Raw genomic sequence first — 19792 nt, forward strand, 5'->3', positions numbered from 1 at the left:
TCGGCTCAGAGAGGCGCTGAGTATTGTTTGCACAGTGTTGTTAAAAAGTTGGAATTTGTTGCTAACATATAACACTTTAAGAGTTGGGATAGCTGGTAACGCAGAGCCCGCGTTCCTACATGCCAATAATCAATTGCAACTGACCGGTGACTTTTTTTCTTAGGCTCCCGTTAAGCGTTTTCACATTAATTCTCTCATGTAATCATCACAGCAGCTCCTACTCAGCCACTGTCAGCATCAGCATCACCACATCTAAGAAAACAGTCACAGAAAAGAGAAGCACCTCAGTTCACACAGGTAGTAAGTGGAGGACTGGTGTTTCCTTAAAGCTGGATTTAACCTAGGCTACTTTCTCATTTCTAAAATGTTGGCATTTGTTCTCTGTACTGTCCAAATAGATTACTGACAAGTAATTGAGAAATATGTTCATTTTAACACTATTTTCCTATTTAAATGCTTTAACATAATTCCCCTCCATGAGAAGAACTAATCACTACCGGAGAACAAGGCTAAGCACCACTGTCTTTAGTTTTCTGTTTTCAGAAGGAACACAGAATTTAGACTTCACTTTGAATAAAAATTGTCCATGATTTAGATAACACTTTTTATCTTTCATCAAGAAACAAATGTCTTCCTCACAAAGATAGACTTGTGTACTCTAGCTAATAAATATTTACTTTTTGTCTGAACAGATTAGATTCTTTAATCCCAGACTGTTTGTATCTATGTAAATAGTATTGTTATTAGACTAGAGCTAGTGTTTTCAATTTTCCATACATGGACTACTTGACAAATAATTCAATACATCTATTATGCAAAAGCCAGTTGCAATTAAATACTAATGTATGCTATGGGTTCATGAACATTTATGGTATAGGTCATCTCACTCCACTAAAAGCAGGGGACGTATTAACCCTCCACACTTTAGCTTAACTTATAAAAGAAATTAAACAGGTTCATGTTTTTAATAAGGTATCTTTGGACCAAAGCTTTCTTTTTTGCAGGAGGTGGGGGTGATGGCCCTGGTAGTAAGAACGCATACTTTACTGTTACTGTCTCTGTTGACAGAAGAATGAACAAAGTAGCAAAGCAGTTAGATACAGAGTAAATAGTGGAAACTTTGCTGCCAAACTGAAAAGTACTGGCACATGATATATGGGATCTTAAAGCTGTAATCTAGCTCCCCACTTTGAGTGTTAAGGAAAAAAAACGAGAAGAAAAATATATCTTGACCAAAGTCACAGAGGGTGCTAAGAGCCAGAACAATCCTGGTCTTTTGAGGCAAGTTCCTTTCCTTCAGCTTCCTTCCGTGTAAAATATGGGTGGTAATGCCTTCCTTATAGATTACCCTTGACAATAATTTCTGCAAAGGCCCAGCTCTGTACTTGGGATGAAATAGGCACACTATAGATGATTCTGTCACCCTCCTCTTCATCATCATCAACAAAATGACTATAGTTTTTACTGACACGAAGACATACTGTGTGGTAACCATATATTCCAAGGTAAATATTGTGGCATGTAATTTGTAAACATGGTAGAAGCATTTCAGGAGAAATTTAAGTATTCAGTGGTTCAAGAAACTTAATAGTAGGTTACTTTAATTGAGCACTGTCCAAGAAAATTAGAATCATTGATACTCTTTGAGCCCAATATGTCTGCACTGAGTATTGGTCAAATGCCCTCATCAGTTGTAACTGCAATTCAGTGAAAACTCTGTGTGGCCCAAAGAAGACAAGCTTCTGATTTTAGGTAACTTTAGGTAGCAAAGTATAGTTCAGTAATAGTCTCGTACATGAAAACATTGAGGTCTTTATGGAAGGGAAGGCGCACTGGATCGGGAGTGAAAAGAGCAGGGTTGCTGTGGCTCTCAGCACCCGTGTCACCTTGGTCAAGTTACATTTGTCTTCTCTTGTTTTTTCCCAGAACTCCAAGTGGGGAGCTGGATTACATCTTTAGGATCCCATAGATATATAGATATATATATAAAATGTGCCAGTGCCTTCCTGTGTGTTTTCATGGGATTGCCTTATGCAAAACAATCTCCCAAGAATGGGATTAACTAGAGCCATAGAGCCAGCAGAGGGAGCACAAAGCAAGAATTTATTTATGCCTGGATCTAGGAAATTTGGGGAGCTTTATGTGGTTAAAACAGTAACCATAGTTCTTAAAACAGGAGATCATTTCTTATCAAGTGATGCCCAACTTGATTTGAGCTATAATTTTGTCTTGAAATGACATTTTTATAACTACTGATAGAATTTCACCTCTGTAATTATATATTGGTAGTTATAATAAAGAACTGTGTTCTAAAAAGACATTTAATAGTGGTTATTCATAATGGTTATTCATCAGGATCACTATGTTTTACGTTCTGTACTGTTAAAGATATTTTAATTAAAAACATTGTAATTTTATCACATCAGAAATATTCTGGTTGATAGTGTAATAATAACTGTTGGTGGAACTTAACTCAGAACTAAGAGGGACAATGGCTTCAAATATTGTGGGCTTTTTAAGTCCCATTTAAGTGATACCTCATTTATCTAGCATCCTTGGGAATTACGGAGTCCCACATATTTTCCAGATAACAAAAGTATGTTTCATGAAAGCACTATCTTAAAAATGGTTTGAAAGCATTTTGTCTAAGAGATCTTGCTATTGCAGAATTTCTTGAGTTTATAAGTACAAGACCTTGCACACATTTGAGTCTTTTTCTGGATATTGTGTACATGGACCATTGTACTAGAGTAATGGAATGCTGAATTTGGTGTCAAAACTACTTGGATATCAAAACTACTATTCTCCTTCTTCTTCTCTTTCTCCTTCTTCTTCTTTTTGATTAGATTACTCCTAAATGTTCCCCATCTCCACATATTCCCATCCTGGTTTCCCCTTCATTGATTTTATCATTTAGAAGTTATAGCCGAGGATGGTAGTAACTTAGCTCTTTAAGAATTGTGTTAAATCAGGTTACTAAGGCTGTGAGTTGAGTTCATAACTTTCCATTGGGCATTGATAACCATTTCATGCACAGAAATCTTTCTCTCTTTGTTTGTAGTTAGGGTTTATGTTTTTAGAGTTGGGAAAGGGGGCTGCACCTACATTTGAGGATGAATCACGGTAGTGGTAGATTTCCTATAAAGTTACTATAAATATATATTTAGTAGTTTCTTGGTTTTTCTAAAAGGTATTTCTAACTTTAGTTCTAAGTAAAATTTATCTACCAATAACTAGTCACATATTTTAAGAATTTGATCAGGATGTTTTTTTTAAAAAAATGAAAGTGGGGACGGGGAGTAACTAACTCATTGTATATGCACAGGAGGCATTGCAGAGGATTTGAAAGGAGAGAGGAATGGACATCTGTGCCCTTGAAATTGTGTTCAGAGAAGAAATGGGATAAATATGCAAGCAAAAGATAAAGGAAGATATATGTTAAAAATGTGTCGAGCAAGTATAAATTTGTTACTAAGTACAAAAAGGTTGAAAGGATATTGAAATAAAAGGATAGAGTTTTTACAAATCTAAAGATTTTTTAATAGTAAGGAAGCTGGTAGAAGTTGATAAAAGGCATTTACTAGTAAAGACCTATAATTCCAGTTAAGAGTTTCTGTTCCTGTAGCCCTCCCAAAGACTAATTATATTTGCCAAATTAAGATTAAGGGCCAAGCAAAAAGAAATCCCAAAATTCTAGTTGGGAATCCCCAAATTAAGGGTCCAACACCTTGAATATGTCTTCCTGATAAATTGTATTATAAGAGTAAGTGTTCTGCAGCATTTCTAAATACAGTTATTAGCGGTATGTTTCCTGTGATTATCTTTATAAAATTTGGCATATAGTAAACATACTTTATTTGGTAGGTTTCCCCTGACTCATGACAGTAACTTCTAAACTGTCCGTCCTGGCCCCTCTTGTGTTTACTGTGAGATAATCTTCCTTTCCAAATGAATTTTCTCATTAAATATTATTTGAATCGTAATTGTTGCCATGAATTAGTGAAACTGTGCTAAGAAATTTTTTTAAGTGGGTAGGTTTGTTGTCTGCTTAGGGTGACAGAGAAAAACGACCTAAATTCTTTCAAGTCATAAAATCTGTTCCTGTTCTTTGCAGAATATATTTTCTAATAGAGAACAGAAAATACCATAACACTTCTAAGTTTTTTCTTTAGAATTGCATGCTAATTACAAAATACTGTAGATATTTCATTGTACTTATGTTTATATAAAGATATACATTCTTTTTTTTTTAATTTTTTATTGAGGAACAGTGTGTTTCTCCAGGGCCCGTCAGCTCCAAGTCATTGTCCTTCAATCTAGTTGTGGAGGGCGCAGCTCAGCTCCGAGTCCAGTCGCCATTTTCAGTCTTAGTTGCAGGGGGTGCAGCCCATGCAGGAATTGAACCGGCAACCTTATTTTTAAGAGCTCGAGCTCTAACCAACGGAGCCGTCCAGTTGCCCCAACGGCAGCTCAGTGGAAGCTGGTTGTCTTCAATCTAGTTGTGGAGGGCGCAGCTCACTGGCCCATGTGGGAATCGAACCAACAAACCCTGTTGTTCAGAGCGTGTGTTCTAACCGAGCCATCCGGCTGCTCCAAGGATATACATTCTTAAGTATGTTATCCATGAAAGAGGTTTAAAAACAAGTCAAAATTAGGGATAAAGTTTTTCTGTTGAAATAAATCAGATTATCAAGTTTTTAATTTACTTAGGTCATTCTTACTAAATAGCACTTTGGACCAAATTTAGTCAAAATTAGAAAAATATGCTTAAGAAAATAATCCTTTTATATTAGGATATATATATTACATCCTAATATACACCCTAATGTAAAAGGATTATTTTTAGCTCTTCACTGAATTACTTTAAAGTTAAAAACACACAAGAAATTTGCATGAATGCCTTTGTGAAGAATAAAAGTAATTGTCTTTAAGCTTAATAATAGATTCTCTCATCCCACTCACTTGTATTTTTGGTACTAGAACTACCAAATCATATATTGACAGATCATGTATTTTATCCATTGTTTAAAAAATATTTCCACTTATAATAATTCATGTGACATTTTTAAAGTTAGTCATCTTTTCATTTTCCTCCCATGTCTTCCTTATTTAGTTGCATTAACCAGGAGAAATTCAATTCATAAGTTGCAGCATTGTTTTTTTTAAGAAACATTGTTTAATTGAATACATTGCCATGTTGCATGACTAGTTATTTTTCGTTCTACATGTAAGTTTGGTTATGCAGTCATACAGTGAAGCTCATACTGGGCATTGTAACCATAATTTCAAGTTCTTGCTAAGATAACTTGTGTGATGGCAATTAAGACTGGATTCTCCAGTTACAATTGAAGGTGTGCATTTTTGGTGGGAACCTTGCTTACTATAATAGATTTTATAAATGCATATCTTTATATCTTTGGCTTTTCAGAGTTTTTGAAGAAGATGAGTTACTGGGTTTTCCTTAGAGTGTTGAAAATACGGAGCAGTGATTCCGATCCGTTGATTCCAGTGGATCATGTGGCACGCAGCGAGTGTGCTGATGGATGCATCTTTCTGTGCATTGTGCTCTGTATTGCTGGTCTACCAACTATTTGCATTTTAACAAGCCTTCCTCACCAGTGGTGATAAAGTTTCTTATTCTGCACTCTACCTTCAATGGCACACAGTCAATGACATTTTAGCACTTGCCTGGGATGGAAGTGAATTTTAAGCTAGTTATTATATAACTAAAATAATGTTTATGGTTATTAAGTCAATTAAATGCAAATGAATGGGCAGTTTGCTCTGCTCTAACCTTGCTTCTTTTTATAAATGTCAGTGTTCTTAGCAGAGATAATTATGTAGTTAGCCATCACCTTCATTTTAATTTTAGGTTCTTAAAAATAAGATTTATTTATTTTTATTTATTTATTTATTTATTTACTAAAAACAAACTAAGACCTCTTGTTTCCAGTTTTGTAAGGCAGGAATACTGATGTCTTCACAGTTTCTTTTACTGGAGTAAGAAAGGTGGGAGAGAAAAAGAAGAAAGACAAATATTAGTAGCAAGCATATTTTAGACCCTGTTGTAGGCAGAACACTGTTAAAAAAAAAAAATCTACAATCAAGTCTCTAACTTAGCATGTGAAAGAAAAAAACTTATGTTTACAACACATAGACGTACTATATACATATATATAGCAAATAGGTATGTAGAAATTTAAGAACATAAAGGAGCATATTTAACACAAATGTTATATAATTTGACAGAGAGGGAAAACCTGGGAAGTTACTGTTTCTATTATATTCTACAAGTATAAAGGGACCCATTTCGTAAGATGAACTAGTTCTGTTCTTCATAGACTTTGATGAGTATTTTATTAACAGGTTTTTTAACAGTCTGAGGTTTTTATCCTCAGACCTTTCCCACATTTGATAGGGCCATCCAGTGTTTGTCCCTTTTCCCGTCAGCTTTTCCCCTCACCTCTGATTGGCTCTGAAGGCCTCCATAAAGGCTCCTTGAATCTTGTCCTTGGCAGCCATTGGTCTGCTCCACTTTCTCTGAATAGATAGAAGGATTTTTTTCATGAGAAGAAGAGAAGTGGAATAAAGAATAAAAACATTCTATGTGAAAAGACCAATATTTCAAAAGAATTAGACATCTTAAAGTCTGGCAGCTGTATACACCCACATGCACACACTCCGAGGAGCCTCTTCCCGCATTCTCCCAATCCAGTTACGCAGTAATTTTAGGTTAGGTTAGGAGTTAATGTTTATATTTTTATAACCAGATATTATTCACTGATGGTCCGTATAGTGCTATATAAGAAATTGGAAAGTCACCCTACCACCCCAGTCTGGGAGAAATTATTTATAAAAATATACCTAATAAAGGACTTGTGTCTAGAGTATATAAAGAACTCTGACAACTCAAGAAGAAAAACAATAACCAATTTCTTTTAATGGGCAAATGATTTGAGTAGACACTTCACCAAAGAAAAACATGTGAGCACAAGAAAATTCATTAGGAGAATGAAATTAAAACCACAGTGAAATCTGCTTCACACCCGCTTAGAATGGCTAAAGTTAAAAAGACTGAAACACCAAGTGCTAGCAAGAATGTAGAACAGACAGTTTGGCAGTTTCTTACAGAATCGGCCATCCCACTCCTCGGTAGTTATTCAAGAGAAATGAAAACATATGTTCACATAAAAACTTGTCCAAGAATGTTTATACCAGCTTTATTCATAATAGCTCAAAACTGGAAACAACCCAATTGTCCGTCAACTGATAAGTAAACAAATACAGGCACGTTCATACAATGGAAAATTACTCGGCAATAAAAAAGAATGATACACAAAACAACATGGATGAATTTGAAAAACATCATGCCAAGTGATAGAAGCCAGACACAAAAGAATACATATGGTAACATTCCATTTCCATGAAATTCAAGAAAAGGCAAAACCATAGTGACAGAAAACAGGTCAGTGGTTGCCTGGAGTAAGTTTGGGGCAATGGGTATACTGGAAAAGGGGATTGACTACAAAGAGCACAAGGGGACTTTTGGGGGCAATGGAAATGTTCTGAATCATGATTTTATGTTTATAAACTCATCAAAGGGTATACTTAAAATTGGTACATTTTATTTTATGTAGATTGTTCCTCTTTAAATAAAGCTGATTCAAAATAAGGTAAATAGCCATGTAAGACTGTATTTAAATGCCAGCTGAGTAGTGGAGAAGTTAGTGTAGTTTGTAGGCAGGGAGAGCACAGGTTAGAGAAATCTTTCCCGGAGTGTTTGAGGCGTCAGCAGCGTGGAGTTCTGCCTGGAAGGAGAGGCAGAATTTAGATGGAGAGAGAGGAGAAAGGAAGGGGGTTCCTGCAAGTAGAAAGAATCAGTGTCTACAGAGGAGAGAGCTTGAAGTGTGAAGCTTGGAGATTTGGTCTCTAGATGTAGCTCTGCCTTTATTAACTTCAATAATATTTTGTATTTCTTTGCATTTTAATAGTTCTTTGAGATTTATAAAGAAGCTGCTGCTGTTACTGTTTTCTTCAAGGCACAGGTCTTTGTTTTCCGGGCCTTCTCCCTGTTCTTCAGCTCTTCTTATATTCCTGGCCTGTTCAATCACATTCTCGGCCAGCCACTAACTTGTCCAAGTTAGAAACCTTAAGAGTCATTGGCGATTGCCCTTTTTCACTCTCTGTGTTGTCTCCTTTGCCTTCCAAATCGCTCACATTTGCTCTTAGCTCAAGGCCGCCTCGTCTCTCACTTTCAGCAATGTAATAGTTATCTACAGGGTCTTTGTGTTTCTACTCTTGTTCTCTTGCCAACTCCTGTCCATCCTTCCCTCTAGAGACAGAGGCATCTTTCTAAAACAAATATGATTGTTATGAACTTGTACCTCACTGCTCAGGTCTGGGTTTCAAACTTTGCTTCTAGGAGCCCTGGGGTTCTGTGGCAACAGGGACCCCATGACCACCAGGAGAAGAGAGCACACTGGGGAGAGATTGGGGACATAGATGAACAAGTAATAATCAGTCTCCCTTCGTGCCCCTCCCTTGCCCCACAGCCCCCACCTGAACACCAAACACAGCGGCTTGGCCTTTGTCTCTTTTTCTTATTATAGCCCTGCTCTCATAAAATACCTCTGATTTTCAGGATGAAGTCCAAGGTCTAGGTGAAACAGAAGAGGCACTTTACGAACTGTCCCCAGGACTACCCAGCCTTAGCATGGGAGCCCACTGTGTACTTAACACGTTATGAATGTGTGTGCTCTGCTGTTTCCTGTACCAGCAGCGCTCGGACTGTTCTGCCTTCCCTCATGTGTTTTCCTCTCCCAGCTCACCTTTACCGTTGCCTCGTTTGCTTGGCTGACTCCTGATTGTTCCTTCAGATTCAGCTCAGGCATCGTCTCCAGGGATGATTTCCTCCTCTACCTTCAGGGGCAGTTGCGCATCCCTCACCTGTGTCCCCGTAGCACTCCACGCTCACCTCCACCACCCTGATGCTGGGACCTTCTATGTAGATTTACCCTCCCTGACCTGGCCCCGCCCTCCAGGAGGACACAACAAAGACCCTGTTGCTTCTGTTTGTCATTTTCCTAGGAAACTTGTACAGTGCCTGCACCTAGTAGATTCTTAGTAAATGTTTGACTTAATTATGTGACAAGATGAAATGCAAACCTCTTCGCAAGGTTTTTTTGTTTTGTTTCATTTAACGGGCCCCTGCCTATCATGCTAGTTTCATCTCTTGCCACCTCTCACCCCCATGGACTTGTACTATTCTGGCCTTGTCAGCTATTGGTACCTCCCTGAAGTCCCTCTGTGCCTTTGTATACATTGTTTCTTTTCTGAATTGCTCTCCCTCCCCCTTTACTTTCCCCAACTAACAAACCCGCTAACCTTCAAGACCACAGTCAAGATAGATTTTCTTCGTGAAATGTACCTAAGCTTCCTTTGCGTTCCCACAGCATGCTCTTCAGGCCCATGGCGTGCTCCGGTTTCAGTGTTGTAGTTCTTCCTTATCCCGTGAGACTTGAGCTCCTTGGAGGCAAGGAACCATGTCTCTTTCATCATTTTGTAAGACTGATGTTCCATTAGCTTCTCACCCTGTATAGAGGCCAGAATTTTTGATGTGCCATGAGCAGCCCATCAGTCTGTCTTCAGACTGGCTTCATTCTGGTTCATCTCCTGCCACCAACTGTGCACCCTGAACTGTAGCCCTTTTCAGCAGCTTGTGGTTTTCCGAGCATATTGCAGGTTGGACTGACCACACGTATTCTATTTACACGCTGCTTTCTTTTCGGAAATGCTGGCTGTTGGCAGGCACTCTGTTTTCTTCAGGACAGTGTATTCTTTATATCCAATTTTAAAATGTATATGATATTTCAGGTATACACCAAAAAAATAGAGAGTAATATGGCAGTCCTCTGTCTGTGTATCCAGCATAAACAAAAGAACATTTTATAGATACACATAGTATATATGAAATCCCGTTAAATCCCTTATTCCTCCCTGATTCCATTTCTTTCCCTTCTTTCTCAGAGAATAGTGGCTATCCTTAATGTAGTGTTTATCATTTCCATATTTTTTTATTTCCTATGTTTTATCTGTAAAAGATATGTAAATTTTTTTTTGCATTTTTAGAACACTATATAATACCACCTTGTTCACTTTCTTCTACACGGGTTCTTGCTTGTAGAACAATATTGTTTTTGAGATTTATCCATATTGTGACATGTGGTTTTTAGATGACTTTAAATTGCTCATAGTGTTTCACTGTATGAATACCCTACAGTTTATTTACCCATTCAATTCTTGATCAGTGTTTTGGTTTGTTTTTTTTCAGTGTTTCATTACTAAGCCAATTTGTAATGAGCATTGTATAAAAAGAAAAATCTAGTTTTTTTCTAATTAAAAAAGTATTCCGGCAGCTATATGCTGAGTGATGAATCTTAAGCACATTTGAAAGTCAGTTTCACTTATTTTTAAAATCAGGATTATCCCTCTAGTGCAAACATCATGTATCGCTTACTCTAGCATTAAGCTAGGGCTAACCCTATGAATACAAAGCTTTAAGCAAAAGTTACTTTTCCCAGCAATTTGCAAGTCATGTCTCATATAAATTTAGGTCATTTTGCCTTAAAAATGCTCAATGAAAGCCAAAATTAGAATGCTTTTTTAAAAAATTGAAAGCTCTAACTATAAGAGCTGAGGGGAAAGCCTATTAAATTGTAGAAGAAGAACAACTTGAAGTGTGAGTTCTCTGTTTCTCATTCGTGATAGAAAACTGGAAGTGACCTCAAATCATCTGTTCTTACACCAACTTTCTTAAAAACAGCTGGGAGCAGTAGCCACAGCTACTTGAGGTGGACCATTTCAACATTGTATGCCATTAATAGTCAAATTTTCCGTTATGCTCAACTGAAAGAGCTTATGTTTGAATTGAAGCTCACTTCCTTGTTTTGTGTCTTCTGCTAACAAGGAAAGTGGATTGTTACTATTCTCTTCTAAAATAAATAGTCTTTCTTCTCCAAAGGAAACATTTCAAATCCATTTTGCTTTGATGTGTAGGACTCATTTAATAATTTTCTTCTATTGATGATGAAAGTTAGCATAGATTACCTCTCCTGCCCTTCTCTGAAAGCACACTCTTAGGACACTGACAAAGAGAGAATCCCAGGTGTGTTGAACCCATGAAATAGCACCTGATCTCTGGTATTTTGTAAACCCAACAAAGTGTGCTGTGTTGCTTCACTTGGCCCCTTTCACTCTTACTAACATCAAGAACTCACTTCTTCCAGGTATATTTATTGCTCTCCCTTTCTGTTTGGGCATCCGGTTAATGCCTTTGAGTCTTGTTATGCCCTATGCTACATTCAACCACCAAAGTTCTTTGTCTCAGAAAACTTCTGAAATTCCATTTATTCCAGAAAATGTACTGCAACCAATTAGAATAATCTTACTAATTTCCCTCTTTATGCATTTCCGTATGAATATGCATTATACACTATCCAAGTATATTTTTACCTTTTTATCAACTGCAAAATAATTTGTACATTTAAAAATATGTACCCCTAATACCGTTCAGTATTATGTTCAGCAATTTTTTACTCAACAGTTTTACTTCAAGGTGTTTATGCTAAAGACAATCTCATCTCAGGTAGGTGAAAAATTATGTATAAGAGTGTTCATTGCAGTGCTGCTTATAATATAAAATACCGGAAACATTGCAATGATTGATTAATAATGGACTTGTTAAATAAATTATGGTATATCCATGTGCTTCAGTATCAAGTAACTGGTACACAATAAAATGTTTGCTGAATGAATCAAGGAATATATTGTTAAGTAGGAAAAGTGCAAAGTACAGAACAGTTCATATTTTATGGAATGAAAAAAATGGATGTATATGGACAGTATTCATTTATGTCTGGATGCTTATGGCATTTCTGGAAGTATATGCAGTGAACTGCTACTATGGGTCATGGGAATGGGCGTGAGTAAAAAGTACAGTGTTTACTTTTAACCTTAAAAAGGAAAAACAAAATAAAGCAAAACTAACCTCAAATGGAGAAGACTCAGAAAAATACAACGATTTAAAAAAAATGTACATAACCTTAGAGATTGAATCTTATTTCCTACTTCTTTATATTGCATTTTTAGTCCACTTTTCTCACTTTCTCTTATTTGCCTCTGTACTTTTGCCTTCTGTTTAGAAATGCCTTTTCTCTTCTCTTGTCCGAATCTTTTTTCTTCTTCAAGACTCTGTATAAGATCTAACCCCTGCATAAGATCTAACTTTGGTGGACCATTCCATTTCCAAGAAATCTCTCTTTTAGACATATGTTTATTACCTAACCAGTATTAATACAGTTTTATACTTACTCATTCAGTAATTATTTCACTTAATTATTATCTTCCTACTGTATTTCAATATAGGTTTAGAGAATTTTCTTGCCTCTGTTTATATTTGCTTTGTACAACATGCAGCATTACCAGTAAGTGTTTAAGGAATATTTATCTTTGACAATTTGAAACTTAATCTAGAAAGAATACTTAGTAGCCTTGTCTTCAGTGAATAGCCCATTTAAACCATCTGAAATAATTAGGGATTTTCCTAAATAGATATTCAAATTAATATTCTATTTAAAAGGATATTACTAAGAACTACTAGAGTAATGTCTTTGGCATTGAAATAGTACTTCAAATTATACCTCAGATTTATATGGAAACGTATATGGAATCAGAATTGTCTTTATTTTATTAGATACAATAGATTTAATATTAGAATCATATAATTATGTATATTTGAAGCTCTATTAGACACACGCATTAGGGTTGTTATGTCTTATTGGTGAATTGGCCCTTTCATCATTATAAAATCTCTCTCTTTATCTCTAATAATAATATTCTTGTCCTGAAGCCTACTCTGTCTAATATTAATAGAACCATTCTAGCTTTCTTATGATTAGTGTTACATATCTTTTTTGCAGCATTTTAGTGTTGCAAAATCTGTGTCTTTAAATTTGCAAATGTGACTCTTGTAAACAGCACGTGATTGGGTCTTGCTTTTTTATTCAGTCTGACAATCTCTGCCATTGAAGCAGAGTTTTCAGCCCATTTACATTTAATGTAAATTAATTTTATCCTTTGAAAATTGCTCATTTAAGTCTGTTAGGATACATCTTTACTCTGAATTAGAATAGACCTACTCCTACTAAAGTGTGGCCTTTCTGAGAATTCAGCTGAATGCCCATGAGTTTTATCCATTCTTGCTGGTTGGAACTCCACCATACCTCAGACTTTTGTGACCTTCAAAATCTCTGTTCAGTTTCCAGCTCCTGGGTAGCTGTTTAACTGCCACCTTATGGGGTCTTTCTTTGCACAATACAGCTTAGTATTTAGCCAAACACTCAAGAAGACTCTTGGGCAATTTTCTGGACCTCCCTCTTGCATTTCTCTCATGTCTAATAATCTGCCCTGCAAATTCCAGCTGCCATAGCAGCCCCAAACTCATATCTCTGTCTTCTCAAATCAGCACAGTATTGCTGTGTACTGTTTGGGTCCCACCATTCTGAACCACAATCTGGAATGTGCCTGTAGGCAGAAATTCACCATATGGGGCCCATGTAGAACTCTCTTCTTTTGGGGATTAGAATCCTGCACTTTCAGTTGTTGTATAACATCTAAAAACAGTTGTTTCATATATTTTGTTCAGTTTCTTAGTTGTTTATAGCAGGAGAGTTATCCAGTATCAGTTAATTCATCATGGTCAGAGGCAGAAATCTTAAGTAATTTAAAGTTATTCTTTTTGAGACATAAGAATGTAAAGCTATAATATTAAATCAGAGACTCTATATTACACTAGAGAAGTAATCTAATCCAACACACTTATTTGAAAGTTGTGAAAATTGAGCTACAAACTCACGTGACTCATAGATTACACTATGAGTTACTCAGAAAGTCAGTCTATAATCCAGGTTTTCTAAATCTCTAATTTTTTCCACTATAGTAATCTCCTGAAAATTTCTCCTGTTTGAAATATAATTTTAACTTGTCAAACTTTTTTAACTCTTTAGAACCTTCACAATTTAAACATTCTCCTCACCTCATCTTTTGTTGTATCAATAGTATTATTGATCCTGCTGTTAACACAGACATGATTACAAGTGTATTCTAGAATAATGGACAAGTGTATTTTTATTTGTAGTTTGCCTCCCTTCCCTCCACCCCGCCCACCTCCAATTCAAGCCGTTGTTCTCAGTCTAGTTGTGTAGGACACAGCTCCCTGACCCATGTGGGAATCCAACCGGTGACCTCTACGTTAGGAGCACAGCGCTCTAACAACCTGAGCCACCCAGCCGCCCTACAAGTGTGTTTTAGAATAACTGAACTTATCATTCCACATGAAACCTAGAAAAGGAGACATTTAGTTTTTTAATATAATTAGTGTTTTTATTTGTTTGTTCGTTTGTTTTTTCCAGTTTGTTTTCCTTGCTGTCTAAAAAACACAACAAAGTTCTGGAACAAGCCACACAGTCCTTGAGAGGTTCGCTAAGTTCCAATGATGTTCCTCTACCAGATTACGTAAGTAGTTACTTTACTTTATTAATAAAAAAATTTTTCTTGAATTGCTAAATTAATAAATAACAACACCCCTCTCTTCTCAAGATCTGCCTTTGACCCTGGTGCCCTAGAAATAAAGGAGTGATGGCTTAAGTCAAGGGAAAAAATTTAATGATTATTAACAAATGGATGAAGAAAGGCAACCCTAAACCAATGATTGTTCATAATTAGCACTCTTATTACCCTAGTCAAGAAACCTTCTAACACTAATTACAGAAAAATAAGAGGAAGGATTTTATAGAAAGTCTGCGAAGGTTTCTCACCTTTGCAGAGAAGAAAGTAAACCTGGATTTCATAGAGAACAAGAACCTGATGTTGAAATCAGCCATTGGATTCAAGAATATCCTCTTTCTGATGCCATTTCGTTTCTGTTCTCTGCTGCTTTTCCCGTGTTACTCTTCTGCTTCCCATAGGCCCGTTTCTCCATTTGTTGACTGAAATAGCGACCCCAGCCCTTGCCCTTCCTACCTCCCAACATATAACATGTCCTTGTGAGTGTCACCCCTCTACCTGACTGATGAGTCTTGAAGCCCTAATTCTCACTTCCTGGGAAAGAGGCTAATTGGCTCTGCTCACGTCAGTTTGCTGCTCTCGTCTTGTCAGCCATGGTCAGCAGAGAACAGCAGTAACATCTTACCTTTGTTCCGTCCACGTGAAAGATGAGGAACTTATTAACCCCTGACCTCAGGATGACAATGGAATAGAACAGGAGCAGCACACGGAGGAGTAATAGGAAGGAGAGCGCATTGCGAGTTCCTGTAGGGCATGCCACCGTCGGTGACGTTTCTTATTTTTTGGAACATGGCTTAGATGAGGATGCTAAAAATTACCTTGTCATAAGCCACAGAAGTAGTTCCTCAGGCTCGAAGAAGGGCCTCCCTAAATCTCCAGACAACAACTTAGTGGGTTGATATGTAGAGACTTTGTGAGCGAATTTTCAGATTCTGAGTTTGAAGTGGTGATGCAGACCAGACAGCTAAAGAGTTGTTTTGCTTGTTTCCTGTGGTTCGTGTCATTTCCAAATGGTTGTGCTGATGTGAGTCTGTGGGAACAGCACCCAGTCCAGACAGCAGTCGCTGATAAACAGAGATAGCTACGTGCAGCCACAACCTGACTTGTGCGATTTTCCTTCTTTTATTTATTTATTTGGGGTGTATATGTGTGACATGACCTGTCATCCCATTAAGGTATGAAGTTTATACTTCTCTCACCAGGGGGAAAAAAAAGAAAAGAAAAGAAAGTATCTTTTAAGATTTTCCTGCTAGTTGAATATTCTCAACTTTTTAAAAAAATTAGCATAATACCTCACTTCTCTCCTTGCTGTGACTTGTCATAAGAAAAATATTTTTTCCTAATTGCTCCTTGGGAACCCCAGTGAGGGTCAGAGTGGCAGTGGGGATTGTGTTTATTAAGAATTTGAATTTGGTTCATCTGTAAATGTTTTGTTATTTTTATACAACTGTCATTTGATTTATGTAGTATTCCTGTGTTGTTATTCCACAAAAATGTGTTGAATGTATATAGTCTTGAGGTTACCCTAGCAGCATTCTTCTTTAATCAGAGACCAGCAAATTGATATTCCTTTGAGAAAATAGGTCATATTTAATAGTATTTGCAAATTATGGAGGTAATGATGCAATGAAAGGATGGTTGAACTCGTTAATGGACATATGAATTCTCCTATTGAACTTTACAGTGTTTAGAGTCACTGACTATTTTCTTCTAGCATGAAATTTCCACTAACTGAAAAGGAATTTCTTCAAGCAACTGCTTCCTAGAAATACGGAGAAAATTCCATTTGGAATCTGTCATTGACAGTCATTATTTTAACATTTGTGTGTATGAGACTTTACAAATCACAACATTTTCGAAATGGGTTTATGAACTTGACTTTTGCTGCCTTTCCTCGGAGTTCATTGAAGAGGGTGGGTAACACTGATTGAGTAGTAATGCTGGTAACCGAATCACTCCTCCTGCCACTGATCAGAAGGTAGTTAAAGAAAACAGCAGCCTTCAAAGTAAGCGCTGCAAGTGTGTTTTGTTTTTGTGATAACACAAGTGTTTCATTCACCATTCCCATTGCTCAAAACACTATAAGTGATTTACACCTTTGAAACCATGGTCTCATTGTCATTCTCTTTTAAATCGGTCATTAACTGGGAGAATAAAATATGTTCCTCCCTTTGTCTTCCCCCCAAATTTTACTTAAGTATCTTTGCCAACAAACACAGAAAATTCTGTGTCCTGGACGAAGGCTTCAAACCACTTGTTTGTAAAAGGTGGAAGGGGAAAATGAAAAGGTCTTAAGGCAGCAGTGGATTCCCTGATGGATACTTTCTACACCAGGACTGGATAAACTGTATTAGCAAAGATTTGGAATAAGTGCTTAAAAATAAGGGTATGTTTTTCTTCTCACTGTAGTACATAGAGTTCTCTCAGTCCACCTAGAGGTTTCTGAGTTTATTAAGAAAATGTTTATTCTCATTATACTGTATAATTCACAAGTCCATTGAGTAACAGCATAGAAAGCAAATAGCAAGTTACAAAAACATTGGTATTATTACTTTAGTACAACCATGTTGGTCTGAACTTCTCAGGGGACACCTGAAGCCTTCAACCAAGTTTTAGATAATGAGGAAATGCCCAGATGCTTAAGGGGAAATAAACAAAAATTGCACTCAAGTCCTCTGTGGGGAGGAAGAAGACCTTCTACAGAGAGCGATAGCTAGTTCTACAGGCTCTATAGGGGCAATAAAGGTGTTTACGAAAGCAAGTGAAGTTCAATTGACTTGACTGAGCTTCAATGTCCTAATATCAGGTTTCATAAAATTTAATTCAGTGACTAAAGGGACAGGGGAGGATTGTTAAAGAAGAATCTTTCAACAATTTTTTTTAAATTGAGATGACTTCTTAACTTTGGTCATCTACAACAGAACCTTAATAGAGAAAATGAAAGGAAAATAATAACTTGTTGCTTTTTAAACTATAACCAGGTTTTTTCTGTTTGTTTTATGTACTATGCTAAGCACCTTTATATATATATATATATTTTTCCCCCCTCTTCCGTCTCCCCTCCCAACCCCCCCCACTCCAGTTCAAGCCATTGTTTCTCAGTCTAGTTGTGTAGGACACAGCTCCCTGGCCCATGCTGGTATGAGGAGCCTTGCACTCCCCCCGGCTCAGGCAGTAGGTTGCCAGTCGTCAGTCGGCCGCTCACAGCAGCTCTTACTGGCTGCTGGCCGCGATGACTGCTGGCCGCTCACACAGGCTGCTGGTCATTCACGCTGGCTGCCAGCCACTCATGGAAGCATATGGCAGCCCAGAGCAGCACACGGCAGCCCACGGCAGCACACAGCAGCCCGTGGCAGCTCACACCAAGCTCCAGCTGCTCACAGCAGCCCAGTTCCAGGGAGAGCTGTTGTTCACAATCTTAGCTGTAGAGGGCACAGCTCACTGGCCCATGTGGGACTCGAACTGGCGACCTCAGCATTAGGAGCACGGTGCTCCCACCACCTGAGCCACCGGGCCAGCCCTGTAACCATGGTTTTTAATTCCGAATATTATCACAATGTCACATAAGCTTTGTTTTCCTAATTTCTAAAATCAGCAACTATTTTGAGATGAAAAGAATCTAACTTTTATTCTGGGTGGAACCATACGGAACCCAATTATATTGCCCTTTGATCATCAAAGGACTTTTGAACCTTTCAGTAAGACACACTCTCCCATCTCAATTCAAACAGTCAATGCAAAGGTACAAACCAAAAAGAGTAAGGAGCCAGAATCAGAAAAAACCATTTCCTTTCCTGATTACACAGCTAAGCAACATTTTCCAGCATCCTTGCCTCCTGATAGGGGGCATCTGACTAGCTCTCACTGGTGGAGTGTAGGAGGAAGTGATGTCACCACTGCACCATTTTCCATACTTTTCTTCCCTCCTTGTCTGCTAGGTAGGTGAAGGAAATCCAGGGGGAGATTCTGAGATCTCACAGAGGATGGCAGTGTCTGGACCCCCAAATCACCTCATGGGCAGCTCACTGAGTTACCCGGCTGGACACCGATGCTAGTCAGCAGCAAAGCTTTACTACATTAAGAAAATATGCACAAACAGTCTGAATAGACGTTTCTCCAAAGGAGACATACAAGTGACCAACAAGCATGTGAAAAGATGCTCCACATCATTAGCCACAAGGGAAATACAAATCAAAACCACAGTGACGTTCACATCCACTAGGATGACTAGAATCGGGAAGGCAGATAATCACATGTGCAGGGAGGGTGTGGAGAAATTAGAATCCTCATATAACTGCTGGTGAGAACGTAAAATTATGCAGCTGCTCTGGAGAACAATTTGCAGTTTTTCAAAGGGCTCAACAAAGAATAACCATATGACCCAGCATATGGTTATAAATACCCCTAAAGAATTGAAAACATATATCCACGCAAAAATGTAATGTTCATGGCACCATTACTCATAATAGCCAAAAAAACAGCAACCAAGCAACCACCCAAATGTCCATCAACTGGTCAATGGATTTAATTAAATGTGGTATATCCACACAATGGAATATTATTTAACAATAAAAAGGAATGAAGTACCGACATGTGCGTCTATATGGATAAACCTTGAGAACATGAAATGTCATAGATGGATCAGGGTAGGAAGTGACTGCTAATGAGTACAGAGTTTCTGTTGGGGATGATGAAAATGTTTTAAAATTAGATTGTGGAGATGATTGTACAACTCTGTAAATGTACTAGAAACCATCGAAGTGTACATTTTAATTAGGTGAGGTCTATGATGTGTGAATTTTATCTCAATGAAGCCAGTTTTTTAAAAAGTAGTACTTGAAGCACTAGGAAAAAAGCTGTTTGTTGAGTGTAATAGCAGCTAGATATCAGCTTGGCTGGCATTATGGCATGAGGGTGGATGTAGGAAAATAAATCTTAGACTTTGAAAAAGTTAATATTTTCAAGAATGGAAAATACGTTTCTTAAGCAATGACTTGACTTTTGAACCTGCTAAAATCAATTAGCTAAGTAGTTACACAGAGGTATGCATATTTTTCAACCTGGTTTAAGAGCAAAAACCTGGGAACAAGCAAAATATCCATCAATAGGGGACAGATTAAATGAAGTATAAGTTCATCCATTGCAATATTCTGCAGCCATTTTTTTAAAA

At 37.4% G+C, this 19792-nt stretch overlaps 1 protein-coding gene across 4 annotated transcripts in view; it reads left to right on the top strand.

The window, feature by feature from the left end:
• The window catches only part of DYM (dymeclin), a 269770-nt gene that overhangs the window by 169010 nt on the left and 80968 nt on the right, over positions 1–19792 (top strand). For all 4 annotated transcript variants that reach the window (XM_019721433.2, XM_074340000.1, XM_019721409.2 and 1 more), the window contains one exon: positions 14469–14571. In XM_019721433.2, the coding sequence (XP_019576992.1) occupies positions 14469–14571 (103 nt within the window). The remainder of the gene's footprint in view (positions 1–14468; positions 14572–19792) is intronic.

This window comes from Rhinolophus sinicus, linkage group LG09 (assembly GCF_036562045.2).
Source record: "Rhinolophus sinicus isolate RSC01 linkage group LG09, ASM3656204v1, whole genome shotgun sequence".
NCBI lineage: Eukaryota > Metazoa > Chordata > Mammalia > Chiroptera > Rhinolophidae > Rhinolophus > Rhinolophus sinicus.